Below are 17,363 nucleotides of genomic sequence, written 5' to 3'. Positions count from 1 at the left end.
GAGCCGTCAGGACTTCCTTATTGTTATGATGTCACAACTATACTATACTTAGGTAAAAAGTGCCACTATGCTGTGCCGTTACAGTCATTCCCCGGCTGTAAAGATGGTGCAGAGACACCAAGAGTGAAAACAGGTATATTCATACAGACACTATGAGGAAAATAATGTTTTTTTTTAGTTTTTTTTTTTTACATTAAAGCATGTAAACATGTTCCAATAGAAACCCCAAATGCATGCATACAAAGGATGAACCTTAAAAATTAGCCAAATATTGGTTGTTGTACCAATATTTATTTTTTAAATTATTTAATATTGTAGTTTGTATCCCCCCCCTCCCCCAATTGCTCGGGGCGCCTGGCCAGCAGTCGCAGCCCCCTAGCTCTGACATTGCTTCATTTGTGCATGTATAGGACCTGAGCATGTGTGTGTATTTCAGGCCTGTGTGTAGTGTGTCAATAAAGTATAAATTTGAATTATAATTAAGTTATAATTCATTGGGATTATGTTCTAATCCTCGCTCACTCATCCTGTCCATTGTCTGTAACATGTGATGTCATTTCACGTGTGGAGCGCATGCCATCGGTATGTGGAAAAACCATGGGGGCATTTGTGACAAAGCATCTTTAAAATTCACATCTCTGCAACATCTGATTACAGAGCAGCATACTGCACTTACTGATACAGTATCAGTGCATGCCTATCTATTGAAGGCATGAAGAAAACATCCCTGTCATTATACCCTTGTAGATGTCTAAGGGGAGTTTTCAGTGTGGATGATTCACAACCAGGCTTTAGAAAAGGCATTATAGCATCAACAAAACCATACAAGTTGGTGCTGTTTGTTTGTGGTCTTTAGTATGAAGACTCCATAAATAAGAAGACCATCTATAAATTCAATGGCCCTTTTTCAATGTATTGCCTTTAAAGTTTTATGCAAACCACATTATTTCTGACTTAATCACAAGTCACAGACACTGCGGCACCAATGGAAATCAAGAAACGGAGGAGCTGTCATCACACAGCAATGGTATACAACCAATATAGGAATGGGAACAGAGCAATATAATGAGGGGGCACACAATGGTAGGAAAATCAAATCACTTATTCTGATTGTGATTATTTGCAGACTGACTAAAAGCACAAATATGACCAGAGGGTTTGAATATTGCAGTTTAGACCTGCCTTCATACATACACACAAAACGACACAAGCTCATGTACACACACACACACACACACACACACACACACACACACATTACAATGGCTTGGCTCTTTTCTCTTAAGACAGAGAGAGTAAACGGATGTGTTTGCAGCCAGCTCTCTGCTGTCAGCTGCCCTGACAGACCTGTAGAGCAGGCTTCTCGCTCTCTTATCGGCTGCCAGCTGGTCCGACTTGAAGTTCGTCTCACTTACCTCACACTAACCAGGTGACGCTTGCCAGGGCGTGGCCTGAGAGGAGTCAGTTTCATTTGTTTCATTGTAGTTTTTTTTTTTGTTCTCAATCATTTGCATTAAAACTGACTATCAGATAAAAAAAACTTAGAAGGAGAGAGCTTGGCTGTCACCTTGCCAAATGTTAAATGTACAGTGTCGTTAAAAGTTTCACTGAGTAACAGGCCGGTTGAGGTGAAAAAAGCTTGGGTAAATACATTTTGGCAGCCTCAACACTGAGGTTCAACATAGAGCTCAGAAGGAGGGCAACACTGGACTTTCCTGTCCAGGGAGGAAACTGGTCCCTGAACAAATAACCGCTTAAGTCTTTCCCTGAAGAAAGAAAACTATAAATCACATTGGTTTCAGACACCAAAAGCAATGCAATGTCACGGCCTTTAGTTACAGGGTTGATGGATTAAATAAATATCCTACTTTTTTGAACATAAAGCGATACGTAACAATAAATGTGACTTTTTTTCCTCAAGGTCCTTGTCAAACAGCCTCAGAGTGGTTTATCAGGATTTTATGGTCAACTCAGATGAATATTCCAGTTTTTGAGCCATTTATTCATAGTACCCAAGTATGACAAAAACAAACATTGCAGGCAACACACCCAGCTTTAATTGGAGGAGACGAAGGCAGCACTTTTTATATTTTAAATAGGAGATGGAAGGGAAGTTTTTGCAAGCCAGCAGCGTAACAACCCTTATTAGACAACACTCTGACAAGATTCAAAGATTAGAAATTGCACGTTTGGTTTCCTATTGTGGACTTTTTCTGCAATGTGCTGTAGCATCTACAATTTACCTTTAGTCGTGTATCATGTTACCAAAAAGGTTCCGTTGATAAGTGTGCCAAGACCGGTTCTGCAATGCCACTCAGCAGACCAGGCGTATCCCTCAACTTGCAGCCCAGTTTTATCTGCACTTCAGTTGTCATTAATGTGATCACAATCTAGTTCAGTGTGGAGGGGCTGAGCACTGTTGAACATGAATAGATTCTGTTTTCTGTATACTGCACTTCCATAAATACTAGGCTACTGTGTATTGTTATGTGTCAGTAAAAATCTGGACATGTCTATGGACAGTTGTTTTTACTATCTTGTTTACAGCCAAAACTACAGCATTTGATAGCAATTATTCTAAACATTTCCCCTATGGTTTGCTTTCTCTTTCATTGATAGGCTGTATCAGTCAGTCCCCCCATTTCTGTGGACGGAGAGGTGATCAGGTCCATTTTGAGCGTTGATGGAGAAGAACAATAAGGTTCTGCAGTTAGAGTCCCCGAGGTAAGCTCCAATGACAAACAGTCAGGAAAATTATATGGAGCCTAGCATTATTGATACCTGCCCAAATCCCCAAAAAATGTTGATTTTCTCCAATAACTTTTTTATAAGTAATAACATACATATATGAAATCCTGCATGGAGAAAATGGTTTGCAGGGTAATATGTAAAAGCACGTCCCACAGGAGGATACACTCCTACAACACAGTTTACAGTACATGTGTTCAGCAGAGGGAGAATGAAGCGACCGGTAAAACTCTCTCTGACGTTACCAGCGAGGCAGGGAGGGATTTTGTGAAATTCAAATCTAAACTGACATCAAGTTACACCGGCCTGTATGGACCGGTAGGTAGAGTGGATAAACTGTTCATGCATTTCAAACAATACCATTACGCTTTCTTCCTTCCTCATCTGTCAGCCAAGAACTCCCTACACGAGAATAACAATACAAAGACACAACACTGACAAGTGCCGAGCCTTTGCACACTATTCATTTATGTAACCTTTATTGGTGTATGCGTATACATTTCTGTTATATTCATTTAGTCAGATCTTTCATGTACCTCGGAGTAAAGGTTAAATACAGTAAATGTGTGACTAACATTTTGGGAAACATTTGCATTCTTGCTGAGAGTGTTCCTGTTTTAGCATCGGGTCCCACAGCACCAGGCTCAGGGACAGCCTTATCCCGCAGGCCATAAGACTGCTGAACTCTTGAGCTCATCACTAGAAACTTTGTTCACACTGCGCTGGTACACTTTATCTTTATACTACTTCTACTTCCTGTTTTTACCTACACTGCTGTTGCAGTCTACATATATATTTATTTCAGTTTACCAGTCTACTACAGTAGCATATATTCATATTTTATATTCTATTCTATTCCTATATTTTAACTTCTTCACTATTTTATGTCTTGGATTCTTATTTTTACTTGTGTGTTTTTTCTTTTATACATTTTGTAGTAGCATTGTAGGAGGGAGCATGAGGACAATAATTGCATTGCCAATGACTGCTCCACTTGTTTTGCATCTGGAAAATATAGGCTTGAAACTTGTTTGTACTGTAAATATGAAGGTACTGTCAGCAGCCGGTTAGCTTAGCTTAAAAAACTGGAAACGGAAGGAAATGGAGGGAAACAGCCAGCCTAGTTCTGTCTAAAGGTACAATGGGTTAATTAAGTCCTTCTCAGACTTGGAATAAAGGTTAAATGGTTAAAGTGATTTATTTGTGTTATTCAGCAGTCGGTTAGCTTAGCTTAGCATAAATACTGGAAGAAGACAGAAACAGCTAGCCTGGCTCTGTGGGAGGGTATCAAAATGTACCTACCTTTTTACAAGTGGTTATGTGCTGCACTATTTCTTGACTGGTTCCAACTATTCCTTTAATTTACCTCACAACCTTTGAATGTGTACACGTGTGTGTGGGTGTGTGTGCACTGCAGGTGGTAAAGTGGCAATTCCCCATCACAGTAGGGCTCCAATCCCTCCTCTCCCACTAAACCATGAGGTTCCTACACCCAAAACTCTGTAAACTGATTTTACACATCTACCGTTTGGATTACACAGAACTAAAAAAAAAAATAAAAATTAGGCCTACGTAGAACACACATTTAATGAAACCAACAGTAACAGGAGTTCAGTATTTATTGCTGGGTACTTTTTAATAAAGTTCAAATCATTCACAGAAATACTGGAGGTGAAGCACAAAAGTAAATGTGCAATCACAGCCCCAATAAACGGAGGTAATTAACAGTCCACACCTCTAGCTGAAGAAAGCCTCACTGTGTTTCTGGGCTGAAAAAACCTCAACACTATCTATAATTTACTCAGGAGGGGGGGTTCTGGTTTATGAGGCCTATTCAGAAGCCCTGGGGTGTCACTCCCAGGTTTTCTCCTGGGCCTGGTTCCTGGCTATTTCACACCTCCAGCAGGGACTATTATCCTGTCAAAGGGCTTCTCTTCACATCAGCAGAACGCTTCGCCCCAAGAAAGTCACACCCTCCTGCCTTGTTGGCCGGTGGAGCGTGGAGTTCACACACTGGTCTGAAGATGGTCATCGACAATTAGAATGGATGGGAAAAAAACAAGGCCTGGAGGTGAAACACAGGCCGAGTGGGGTTGAAAACAAGGGCTCTGAACTTTAAACTGTGGGTAATAGAGACTTATTAAACTTTCATTATTATTAATTAGTTACAACCAGGAAGCATTTTGAGGAAAACATTTTGCTCCAGGAAGAAACTAATAAACACACCCTCTATGCTTATATTGTCCTCACCTCAATATATTAATATAGCAATTTATTTAAGCAGTGTAACTTTACAGTTAGCACTGGGCACATAGCTCCTTACTCAAAAATCACTGCTTCTTTGCCAAAGGCGCTTGGTTTTTAAAATGAATAGTGAAAAAAATATAATAGATTAAAAAAAATACACTTGAGCAATAATCTAAGACAAGATGTGATTTGTTGCATCATACTTCTTATAGTGACAGGGTAAAACATCAGGTCAGCACTTCCACATTTGAGGAGTTAAGGCCTTATCAAACTGTAGGGTCATTCCTCTGGTACTAAATATTACTCATTCTTATCTTGATCCTACATAAACGGTCATTGTCATTTGGTCTGTGAGGTAACCTTGGGTAAAATTTCTAAAAAAAAAAAAAAAAAAAAAAAAAAAAACAGGTCTGGTATATTAACAGTCTCAAGTAAGATGACAACTGAGGTCAACCTGAGCAACTGCCTAAAGATGAAGATATATGTAGTTATGAGGAAGTGAAGACATACTTAAGGAAGGTGTGAATTGTTTAGGTTTACAAATGTATTGTACATCTGACACTACACATTTAACAACTCTTTTCACGTTAGCGTTATGCTATACAGGGTTAATTAAAAAAGTGTGTTATTATTTTTGGTACAACTTAAGTGCTTTTGTCTGAACTGATTCATGATTCTGATTTCCAAAAGTTTGATAAGTGTGGTACTGCCCCCTAATGGGGACGGAAAGTAAAGCTCCTCAAAAACGTTAACCCCAAGCACACAAATATTTCAATAGGAACAATATTCATTTTGTTTATCAAATGTATTTTTTGTATAAAAAAATACAGTGTGGGAATGCTTGTAAAATACAGATATCGCCATTATTAGTCAATTGAAACTGTTAAAGGTAATGTCTATCTTTAAATACAATGTCAGTTAAAAGGTTTGGCTCTTTAGGTTTAAAGAAGTAGTCTAACACCAGTGCTATTTTCACATTATTCAAGTAACTACACAACAACGTATAACATAAAGTCATTGTGAAACTAATATTGTTGTTTAAAACATGGCAGCACTTGCTTTTGTATTCAACAGATCACATTCACATTCATACAGGTGAGAAAAATAATGAAAAATACACTGTACATTAAATCAAGATGTACCAAAAGAAAAGAAAAAGTACCTGCTTTAATCAACTGAAAAGAAAAATAAGTTAAAGAAATATTAAAAGCATACTACATGACCAGAAACACCGCTAATGTAAGACTTGTGTGTCATTAGCACTTTGAAATAATCTCCTGACAGCTTTTGTAAACTTTCACTAAGCAGTTCAGCCTTGGCTTCGAACTCTGAAAAAATGAGAAAAGAAAGTTCATTAGAAACAGGTTACTGTGAATGACACTGTGTGCATTAGAATTCTATACACAGGAAGTAAACAAGAACCAAAACACAAAAGCAAGTTGCTCTATGGCAGGGGTGTCAAACTCATTTTCACTAAGGGCCACACTGGAAAAAGAGAATCACACCAAGGGCCAGACATGTAGAGTTTATTGACGTGCTTTGTTACTGCATGTCACTTTTTTTTTAAAACATTTTGGTAGTTTTTTTTCCTCATTTTTGTTCCGACTTTTTTGTGGCATTCTCAGACATTTGTCACCTTTTTGTAAATTTGATGCTTTTTCCGACATTTTTGTATGCTTTTTGTTGACATGAAGCCCTACAAAAGTCATCAAAAGAGTTCCTTAGCCATCATAGAATTTAGCAAATCAAGCAAAAACAATGATACATTTTTTTTTCTCAGCCTGAATATGAAAACTCTCTGCTTCTTCTGGGGGAATTTCTGAGTCTCAGAGTCAGCAAATCTGCCATATTCTGCTTTGAATGTCAGGTAACAGCAGTTTAAAAAACACTTTCCTATGTTTTTAGTTTGGCGCACAACTAGGCAGGCCAAAATTGATTGTGAACCCAAATTGATATACGGGCCGAATCTAAATCTGCAAGGGGCCGGATTCGGCCCGCGGGCTGAGAGTTTGAAACATGTGCTCTATGGGATACGCGTACACCTTGCATTCAACCTCACCTGAAACAATGGCACAACACTTGACACTGCATTTGGATCTGAAGGCTCCTTCAACAGCACACAAAGGTAGTAGATGATTTGATGCTGAAATAAAAGCATTAGACGTCAGTGCGCTCTTCCTACAAAAAGCATAAACTGGCGTAACTGTAGTATGAATAATATAGAATAACGACGTGTATAATGCAAATGTCCTTATTCACCATGTAAATAGCTTCATTGATGACAATGTCCTTGATCTTGCTCATCTCAATGAATGTGGTGGTCTCGCGGCCTGAGGCGTAGCTGGAGGACACCTGTATGCCTAAGGAGCCGATGACAAGCAGGGACTCGTGGTCTACCTTCACAAAGTGGATGTGAAGCATCATGCCAACCAGGGTGATGAATATAGCGCTGGACAGAACAGCTGTGTTCTGCAAGAGAGGGAAGACATATACATGAAGATCTTGCTAGTGTAACATGTTCATATGAATCGTTATACCACTCAAAAACAAAAAGAATACTCTGATCATACACATTTACAGATCAAAAGGGAGTACCACTAATATTCTGTCCACTAAAAAGTATAGAAAGTAATAAAGATTTAGAAAATATGTATAATTAGCTTTTACTTAATGCTACATGTATAGCAAACTATCACAGAAACAGCGCATATTTATACTAGAGTAAAAAGCTGTCACAGTACATTGATGTATCACTTGTGGACATGATTGTGGTCTAGTATTTAGCGATTTGGGCACAGTGATTCAGTTATTCAGTCATTTGTCTTACCTCTGTGAAGAAGAACACAGCGTACGCCAAAAGCCAAACACAGCAGGTGTACACCATCACCTTGCCGATGGACACTTTGGGGACGCTAACAATGAACTCGCTACAAAGGCTAGAGTGACTCTGACAGTCCAGAGATATGCTTTTGCCATTAATGTCGGTGAAGGCTTCATCTTCCATCACGAACCCAACAAATACAGGGAGAGTAACGTGAGAGGAAAAGCGAACTCGCAAAAACCGTTAGCTTAGCCAGCTAACACTGAAGACAGGTTAGCATCGAATTAGCTTTGGCTATCTGTGAACAGGCAAGGTCACTCGCGTTTAAAATCATAAAGTAGTGCTTTCTTAGACGGGGAATTATGCATGCATACTTACATACATACATCACGTTACATACATACGATGCTAAGTCTTTCTAGTTAAATATAATATAAGATAAAAAGTGAGGGCAAAAATACTGAATACTCGCAGGACAACTGTCACAATCAATTCTCACATTAGATGCACTCGTTACTGACACCGGGTTGTTCGGTTGGATGTTGTTAGAGTAACTAAAATAACGTACGGTGCGGGCACTGTCGTTCTGCGTCTTTACAACAACCAGAGTCAATTCAATACACTTAGTAATAAAACACATATGACGCCGAAATTAGTTATTACACGGTGTGTACTAATATCAGTTGCTATCTCCGTCTAACTTTGTAAGCTTCGGTGTACGCCGGATACAAATAAAAGTGAACACAGCAGCTGGACGGTGCAAAGCATTATGGGCAACGGTTAGTATCTTCGTCGTCTTCATCCGCATTGATTTGTTTAAGTAGGCGGGTAGCTATTGTCAAACTACCTTTAGCAACCGTTTCAGGACAGGAGTATATATTCGTGTGTGTCCTATCAAATAGTTATAATTTCGATGTAATCCTCGTCTTTCTTTGCAACTCCCAAATCCTGCATTTCCCAAAATGCATTCTGTTTTATGACTTTTGAACTCTGGATAAAAACAAGCCGATCAGCTGATGTAAAAGCAACAACATCTACAAGGGTCTGAATAGTTCAGCTAGCTAACCTTTGCAACAACGTTTGCTATTATGTGGCAGTCGGCGGTATGGTGTTAGACAGTATACGTGTCCAGTTTTAGACTGTTGAGGCAGCATTTTAGTAAGTCGTCGTCCGTCGGACTGGAAGCCACTGCTAGGTCAGTCGATAGAAACGAAGGTTGCTTGTTTCTTCAGTGTGTCTCTTTGTGTCGCTATTGATTGATAACATAAACATATTTATTACTGAGTTTGAGAACGTATTTTTTTTAGACATGACGAGCGTACCGGGCTACTTTTAAATAGCAACGCAGCATCGACAACTAAGCAGCAACATTACCAAAACAAGCCAAGAGATGCAAGGCAGCTACTGTTAGCTACAATAGCAAACTGTTGTGCCAAACATAAAGTAATTACTATTCTGAACAAGTGTTTGAAATTGCTGCCTGGTCTTGCTTTACTACCGACTGAATAGGCTACCCTTAATAGTAAGCAGTAATTGGATCCTCAGCTTAACATCATAATAGGCTACTCTATGACAGTATGAGTGAAATGGCTTTTTGGGTCATTTGAACAAACAAGGTTATCACATCTGGTCGTAGGCATTTGGTTAACCGAGTCGTTGTGTCTTCCGCTGCACTGCCTTTGCAACCCTAGTTACTCTCACTAACCCCTGACCCGTCAGCTTTGAGATGAGTGGTCAAGGTCCAGCTGTAGATAAAGCAATGAACACAGTCTTAGGCTGTCAGGAGAGCTACGCCTGTGGGGGTTCAGATGAGGCTGCCTTTGAATGTGATGAATGCGGCAGCTTGCAGTGTGCCCGCTGTGAACTGGAGCTCCATCGCCAGGAGCGGATGAGGAATCACGACCGGGTTCGGATTGCGCCAGGCCACGTTCCTTTCTGTGACTCGTGTAAAGGGGACAGCAGCTGCTCTTACAACGGTGGACGGCTCCGAGCGCTGGTGCGCTGCCAGGGTTGTAAGATCAACCTGTGTTTGGACTGCCAGAAACGCACCCACAGTGGAGTCAACAAGAGGAAGCACCCTCTGACACCCTACCCCCCTGCCAAAGCTCCCCAGGATAACAGTCTGGGTGCTGGGGAGTCACAGATGGAGATCCTGAAAGGCGAACTGGAGAAGGTGTGCAGCTTCCTATTGGTGGACGAGAGGGAGGAGATGCAGGTAAATATCTTAAAATCACGTTTTAATCATTTGATAGCACCTCATTGTGAGGATGTTATGACGATGGGGCTTGATCATGTGTGGATTCTCAGGTGAAGGATGAGGACGACTTTGTGAGCAGACTGGGCTGCAGGTCAGACGAGCTCCTCAAAGTGGTCTCCATCTTTGGAAACACTGGGGAGGGCAAGTCGCACACCCTGAACCATACATTTTTCCTTGGAAGAGAAGTGTTTAAGACCTCACCCACCCAAGAGTCCTGCACTGTGGGTGTGTGGGCGGCTATGGACCCTGTACACCGGGTGGTAGTCATCGACACAGAAGGACTGCTTGGGGCTGGTATGGGACTAACAATGGATTAGCGTAATATCACGAAATAAACAGCGTCTAGTGGGAAGCTGTTTTTCTCCATTAACACACCACTGTGTTGTTTTCACTCTTCAGGAGCTAATCAGGGTCAGCGAACACGCCTGCTCCTCAAAGTCCTGGCTATCTGTGATGTGGTCATCTACCGTACCCATGCCGACCGTCTCCATGACGATCTCTTCAAGTTCCTTGGTGACGCATCAGATGCCTACCTTAAACATTTCACCAGGGAGCTGAAAGCGACTACCACCCGCTGTGGTCTGGACGTCCCGTTGTCCACTCTGGGCCCTGCTGTAATCATCTTCCATGAGACCGTCCACACCAAGCTACTAGGATCAGGTACATGTGTCACCCTTTTTTTCCTTTGGACTGTACTTTGTTAGAATTTAATAAACGTGACTGGGATAAGATTTTTTTTAATGTTCTTTCTCCTCTCTGTGACTATTTGTTCTCCGTCTCTAGACAAACCATCTGAGTCGGCCGAGCGTCTTCTCCAGGAGCGTTTCAGGAAGCTGGGTCTGTTTCCAGAAGCGTTCAGCTCCATCCAGTACCGTGGAACTCGAACCTACAACCCTCCCACAGACTTCAGCGGTCTGCTGCGCAGCCTGGAGCAACAGCTGGACAACAACACCACCCGCTCGCCACGCTCTGCCAGCGTCATCTACAAGGCTCTGCAGGTAGTGATGCTTGATTGTATGGAAGAAGTGCGTATTAGAATGTGTTATTATTTACTGTTGATTGACCAAAAATTGGCCTGGCCGATTATCGGGGCTGTTATTGGGCAATTTGCAGATTATCTGTATCAGTGTTTTATTTTACCGATAAAGTTAATTCATTAAAAAGTGCGGCTACTTTGGCTCCGCTACAGCTCTCTGAGCAGTCTGCAACGCTTGCAAACAAACTGTTAGCATGTTAAAACTCCAGGAAGCTATTTTTGTTTTTATTTATTCATCTTTTTTGACTGTGTATTATGTTTTAAAGTTTCAGTTTTATTAAATAATTGCTTAAAACATTTAAACAAACTTTTGTGTTGGAAGTTTGTAACATTCCAAAATGTCAATTTTGACTAAAAGATCAAAATGTTTTACTGTAAATGCATATCGGTTCCAAATATCGGTTATCGGTTTTTTTAACTACTTATAATAGGTATCGATATCGGCCCTGAAAAACCAGTATTGGTCGACCCCTAATATTTACTTAATTTACAGTGAACGTTACTGACTCTTCCTGTCCCTCCATCTCCTCCCGGCTCCTTCCCTCAGGCTCTGAGCGAGCGCTTTAGCGGGGAGATTTCCGAAGAGTACATGGCCAGTAACTCCTTCTTTCCAGATGAGTACTTTACCTGCTCTAGCCTCTGCCTCAGCTGTGGGTACGTGTCTCTCTGGATCTATAAATGACAACATTGTTAACGAGATAATTATTACATGAATAAGTAATGGAACAGTATTTTTTTTTTTTTTTGGAATTGTGATTTAATAATGTTTTGTTAAAAAAAAGTCACCCTCAAAGAATCAACATTAATATATCCCTTAAATATTCTGGCCTTTGTCTCTGACTTTCAGTTCAGGCTGTAAGAGAAGCATGAACCACCTAAAGGAGGGCCTCGACCACGAAGCCAAACATCGCTGCCGCTACTCTGCACAGTATGACAACCGCATCTACACTTGCAAGGCAAGTACAAGCCCAAAATGCCACACGTGTATATGTTTAAGTATTCCTGCTTGACGAGGTTCTGAGTGTCTGTGCTGAACTTCTCAGGCCTGCTATGAGGGCGGGAAGGAGGTGGTAGTGGTTCCCAAAACGACGGCCTCGTCTGACTCACCGTGGTTTGGCTTGGCCATCTACGCCTGGTCTGGGTGAGTCCAGCTACAACACACAACCATTTGGAAGATGATTGGAAATGGCTTTCCTTGTGAGCACAGTGTGATCAACCTACTTGTTATTTGCTATTAGTTCACAATTATAACAACAGAAAGTGCGTAGAGAAATGTATTGCAAGACCAAGAGGCAATCAAATCTGTCCCCTTCATACTGGAACTGAGATTTATTTTGTCTTTGTCCAGGTATGTAATCGAGTGCCCCAACTGTGCAGTGATCTACAGAAGCAGGCAGTACTGGTATGGAAACCAGGACCCAGTGGAAACAGTGGTTAGAACAGAGATCCAGCACATCTGGCCTGGGGTAAGGCCACAGTGGAACAGCCTAAATGAGATTCTGTCTAAACCAATTAAACAAAGTTGCAAGCCAAGATTTCAAAGGTTTTAACTCAAATCAGTGTTGTCACATCTATTGCGAGCTGCATGTTCAGTATATTCTTGCCAGTCGGTTGTATGTTGATGCCCAGAAAACTAATGCAAAATGTGGTTTATGACCTTTTTTCATGGAATCATGATGACGTAAGCATACTCAATCAAAAGTGCTGAGTATAGAGGCATAAATGCCAAGCACATATCATGCTACTGCCTAAATTATTGTATTTCTGGCATTCTCTGTGCTGGTCAGTTATCAGTGACGATAGTCGCACACTAAAATACTCTACTGTAACTGTGTACTGTACACAACTCTAAAATTAACATTATATTATAAAATTAAAATTATATTACAATATATAGTTACAGTATGATGCGGGTACAACAGAAAGTGTATTCATTTGTATCTTTGTATGTTCTTTTCTTCTTGCCTTTCTTTTCAGTCTGACGGTTTTTTGAAAGACAACAACAACGCTGCCCAGAGGCTGCTGGATGGAGTCAAATACATTTCTCAGTCAGTGTCTGAACTCAGCGTCAAGCCTGCCAAAGCAGTCACCTCCTGGCTTACCGACCAGATCGCTCCCACCTACTGGAAACCCAACTCCCTTATCCTGGTACGTGACTAAAACTGCACGAAATGAACCATTGCATTGATGCATCGCGACGTGGATGATTCTGCATCGATGCAGTGACAGACATTAATCGATTATTGCCTGCTGATGTTGCTTGATGATTTTCCATTCGCTGCTGTTTTTAGTTTTTGCCTTTTGTTGTCTGCCGTGTTCAGAACCATGTGTAGCAATATATAATACATTTGAGGTGGTGGCGCATCGTGATATCGAATCGTTGACAGGAGGGATAATCGTAATCGAATTGAATCGTGAGACCAGTGAAGATTCACACCCCTAATAAGCACTGAGGTAGGGCTAAATTTAGAGAATTAAAACTTTTCTTTCTTAAGAAATTACGCAAACCGATTAATCGATAATGAAAATAGTTGCCGATTCATGTAATAGTTCACAGCTGATCGATTCATCTTTGCAGCTCTACACTGAGAGTGTAACTGTCGATTCAAGAAACCGAACCGAGGGCGACTGGGTAGCTCACTTGGTAGAGCGCGCGCGCCCATATACAGAGGCTTAGTCCTCGACACAGTGGTCGCGGGTTCGATTCCGATCTGCGTTCCTTTGCTGCGTGTCGTCCTCCCCTCTCTCTCCCCTTTCATGTCTAAAGCTGTCCTATCTAATAAAGGCCTACAAATGCCACAAAAAAATCTTGGAAAAAAAGAAACGGAACCATGAGTACATGGTACACAGTACTTTTCTTCTCACACATTCCAGCCTCAGTCACTGCCAAGAGAGCATAAAGTCTAGTAGAGTCCACGCGTTATATATTTCCATAAAATTCAACTTGGTACACAGCTCAGGGTCTTGTTCACCAGGGTTTTGCCTTTTTACTTCACGTATTTGGCTTTTCTAAGTGGACCCCAGGAAGACTAGCTGTGCTTAAGGGCCCAGCTCATAGAGATCCTATAATAAACTAAATTAAACTGTAACAGTTAAACGGTAGTTTCTGCAGAACCAGCTGTCAGCTTTTCAATAATGCAACAATTTAAAACAGAGATTTTATTTCGAAGAGGGACATTTGTTCCTTAGATGAAGCAGTGGTGAGGGGGAAATGAAGACCGGTGGGCGTAATAGAGATCCTACTTCCATTAGTAGGGTAAAGCCCTTCCAGCAGGGCTTTACCCACGACAGGCCAACGGACAATAGATGCCCAGGCTGTTTATTACACACCTGTGAAACCAGACATGGTGTTCCTAATATGGACAGGATTTGATGGTGAAAATCCCCCAAAAATCTATCTACAGTGTGACAACTGGAAGTACTGTGTGTGTTGCAGAAATGTCATAAATGTGGGGAAGAGTTCCAGCCCAACGACACCAAGCACCACTGTCGTGCCTGCGGAGAGGGCTTCTGTGACCCCTGCTCCTCAAAGACTCGTCCGGTCCCGGAGAGGGGCTGGGGCCTCGCACCTGTCCGAGTCTGCGACGCGTGTTTCCACAACAGGGGAATCTCAACTGGTAAATCTCTCTCTCAATATTCAATGTGATATCAATTTAAACGTTTTGTGAGTGCCTGATTTCACGTGTGCATGTTTCCCCTTTTTGCAGAGTTACTGGATGCTGCCTTGGAGGAGGAGGGAGGCACCCTGATAGCCAGGAAGGTTGGGGAGGCGGTTCAGAACACTTTAGGAGCTGTAGTCGGTGCCATCGACATACCTCTCGGTGAGCATTACATCCGCCGACAGGATTATCAAAACAATGCAGACAAAGATCACTTCTAACTGAAACTACCCCAGCTGTTGATCAACAGTCATATTAACTAGGGCTGAAAAAATAATTGCGTTGGCAATAATATCGCAATATGTTAAAAGATTTTTTTTTTATCGCAAAGGCTGCAATTACACTCTGGTACTAGATACTCCTGTGACACACGAGGGTAAAGCAGTCTGCAGAGGAAGCGTCAACTTGGCACGCTATGCCGTACCTTGACAGAACCTGACACTGCGGAAACTTTGCTCGATGGTGTTAAGCTCCCAACGTCTCCTTCCAGGCAGCGCTGCGTTCGTTGACTTCAAGGCACCTAACCCTAACCATAACCACTGCCTAATCGACTTCCAGGCAGCGCTGCGTTCGTTGACTTCAAGGCACCTAACCTTAACCCTAACCCTAACCATTGCCTAATCCTAGTGCCTTCCAGGCAGCGCTGCCTGGAAGAAGACGTTGGGGGCTTAAAAAAAACACCGATAAATGGAAACTTTAGTGTCAAAAAGGAACAGTACGTCAATTGTGTGGGACAATTTTGGCTTTAAAAAAAGAAGATGCGTCAGGTATTGTGCAAAAACTGCCTCACGCTTAAAAAAAATAGGCGCATATCATATAGAGGTGGGGCGGGGGGGGGGGATCGATACAGCATAGTATAACAAACAAATGTTGACAAAGTTTCCTTTTGAGGACATCATTTGAAATTGGGAAAAATTTGTTTGTTTAGTTTGAAAAAAAGGTAATACATTTCAGTATATCGCAGAATACTGCAATATGTTCAAAATCACAATAATATTGTATCGTGATGCCTGGCCTCTGGTGATTTTCCACCCCTAATATTAAATCACAATTAGATTATTTTCCAAAATCATTCAGCCCTAATATTAACCGCTGCTTCCAGGCCTGGTGAAGGACGCAGCTCGGCCGGCCTACTGGGTCCCAGATCAGGACATCCACTCCTGCAGCGAGTGCCAGAGGGAGTTCTCCCCACGTCTCTCCATCCACCACTGCCGCGCCTGTGGCCAGGGAGTGTGCGACGACTGCTCTCAGGAGCGGCGCGCCGTGCCCTCCCGTGGCTGGGACCACCCAGTGAGGGTCTGCAACGGCTGCAACCAGAAACCCGGGGAGCTCTAGCAGTACGAGGCAGAGAGGGGGACGGTTAAGGAAGCTGGCCTCTGCGAAAACTGGAATTGACAACATTTTGGCTTAGAGGCTTCAGCTCCCTTTCGTCTCTTTAGTGGCATTTCTTGGCTGCCACTACTGTCCTGTGGCAGGTTGGACTCTTTGGTTTATTGTTTTCTAACGCCGTCCTCACGTCACGTCAGTCCCCTGATGCTATTTCACTTTAATATGCCTATATTTTACACTGTGAAGAATACCAGTCAGAGTGAGAACTTGACAGCGTTTTATAAAAGTGAGTATTGTACGTGCTTGCTTGCAATTAAGTTCAGGTAACTACCCATGTACCCATTCGATCCTTTAAAACTTGTAATGATGCACGTGATCCCCCCCTTGACAATCCCTCCCAGTGTGACACACTAGTACTATTAGCACCTTTTGTAGTCTGGGGCTACATGGGTGAACCGTTATAATAGAATCACTGACTGAGCATCTTAAACTGATTCCGGGTAAGCACTTTTATAGCATTTAGGGCTAGCTTTAGAGGAAACAATGGAAAACCTCATATCCACCACAATAAATTTGGATCCTTTTGAATGGATCTACAGTAGTTTTCCTCTGCTTACACCCTGCAAGCTTTAGCTTTCCCGCCACTCTTTGGCTTCAGGAGGATTAGAACAATCAGAAGCCAATGATGTACTGTAGCAAGATCCGAGATGCATTCCGACTTATAGAAGCACATAATATTAACTTCTTACATCATCCCTCAATGCTTTGTGGTTGTTTGTCCATTTGAATGGGCAGATAATAGAACAGCCTTAATAATGCTGTCGACCTTGTTATTTTGCATAGTATGTGTGTGTATATATATATATATATATATATATATATATATAGGAAAACAGTTTACTTAAATAGGAAGAAAGAAATGGCCTCGTTTTTAAAATGTTAAAACTGTTATCTAACAAGACAAATCTGACTGCAGTGGGATGAAATGCAACAGGAACTGCTTTTATAGTGGCTGGCTCACAGAAGCAATATGGAACAGAGAAGACTTGAAACCATCTTTGAGGCTGGCCCCTCAAAACAGGAAATAATTAGAAGAGTAATCGTTTACTCTGTCAACTCAGGCTGTGTAGCTAGTTAGCTAGGAGCACCAAGTGGGCAACGTTTTGAGACTGTCCCACACAATTATCTGACAAATACAACATATAATGATGCAGATAGGCTTTTGACTGTATTGATCTGTTTTTTTTTCTTCCTATCAGGTGCTGA

General features: G+C 41.7%; 2 protein-coding genes across 3 annotated transcripts; one reads left to right on the top strand and one right to left on the bottom strand.

The window, feature by feature from the left end:
- Positions 1-5,603: 5,603 nt before the first annotated feature.
- Positions 5,604-8,298, bottom strand: pigh (phosphatidylinositol glycan anchor biosynthesis, class H). 2 transcript variants are annotated; one of them, XM_035995003.1, is made up of 5 exons: positions 7,823-8,298; positions 7,255-7,464; positions 7,055-7,138; positions 6,248-6,323; positions 5,604-6,060 (listed from the first exon to the last, which is right to left on the bottom strand). In XM_035995003.1, exons 1-4 carry the CDS (start codon positions 7,997-7,999, stop codon positions 6,252-6,254), a joined length of 543 nt encoding a protein of 180 aa, XP_035850896.1. In that variant the 5' UTR covers positions 8,000-8,298; the 3' UTR covers positions 5,604-6,060; positions 6,248-6,251. The 2 variants fall into 2 exon arrangements, with proteins under 2 accessions (XP_035850896.1, XP_031178478.1); XM_031322618.2 differs by having other exon boundaries at positions 5,604-6,323; positions 7,823-8,297.
- Positions 8,299-8,639: 341 nt separating this feature from the next.
- Positions 8,640-16,940, top strand: zfyve1 (zinc finger, FYVE domain containing 1). The gene is made up of 13 exons (XM_035995002.1): positions 8,640-9,011; positions 9,508-10,031; positions 10,124-10,367; positions 10,473-10,733; positions 10,857-11,071; positions 11,657-11,763; positions 11,957-12,065; positions 12,153-12,250; positions 12,458-12,575; positions 13,087-13,257; positions 14,546-14,726; positions 14,817-14,930; positions 15,871-16,940. Exons 2-13 carry the CDS (start codon positions 9,543-9,545, stop codon positions 16,101-16,103), a joined length of 2,340 nt encoding a protein of 779 aa, XP_035850895.1. The 5' UTR covers positions 8,640-9,011; positions 9,508-9,542; the 3' UTR covers positions 16,104-16,940.
- Positions 16,941-17,363: the final 423 nt, after the last annotated feature.

The sequence above is a fragment of the Sander lucioperca genome, chromosome 19, assembly GCF_008315115.2.
Source record: "Sander lucioperca isolate FBNREF2018 chromosome 19, SLUC_FBN_1.2, whole genome shotgun sequence".
In the NCBI taxonomy this organism is placed as follows: Eukaryota; Metazoa; Chordata; class Actinopteri; order Perciformes; family Percidae; genus Sander; species Sander lucioperca.
Note: the sequence above shows the minus strand (reverse complement) of the source record. Positions and strands in the feature narration are given on the sequence as shown.

Bases quoted from the DNA above. Each gene is read 5' to 3' on its own strand.
- pigh (XM_035995003.1), bottom strand. From the start codon at position 7,999: ATGGAAGATGAAGCCTTCACCGACATTAATGGCAAAAGCATATCTCTG. The intron at 7,465-7,822 runs GTAAGACAAATG...CCTCTCTTGCAG, and splicing joins CTGTGTTCTTCTTCACAGAG to AACACAGCTGTTCTGTCCAG. The intron at 6,324-7,054 runs GTGAGGTTGAAT...TCATTTTTTCAG, and splicing joins GTGTTGTGCCATTGTTTCAG to AGTTCGAAGCCAAGGCTGAA.
- zfyve1 (XM_035995002.1), top strand. From the start codon at position 9,543: ATGAGTGGTCAAGGTCCAGCTGTAGATAAAGCAATGAACACAGTCTTA. The intron at 14,727-14,816 runs GTAAATCTCTCT...CCCTTTTTGCAG, and splicing joins CAACAGGGGAATCTCAACTG to AGTTACTGGATGCTGCCTTG. The intron at 14,931-15,870 runs GTGAGCATTACA...CGCTGCTTCCAG, and splicing joins TGCCATCGACATACCTCTCG to GCCTGGTGAAGGACGCAGCT.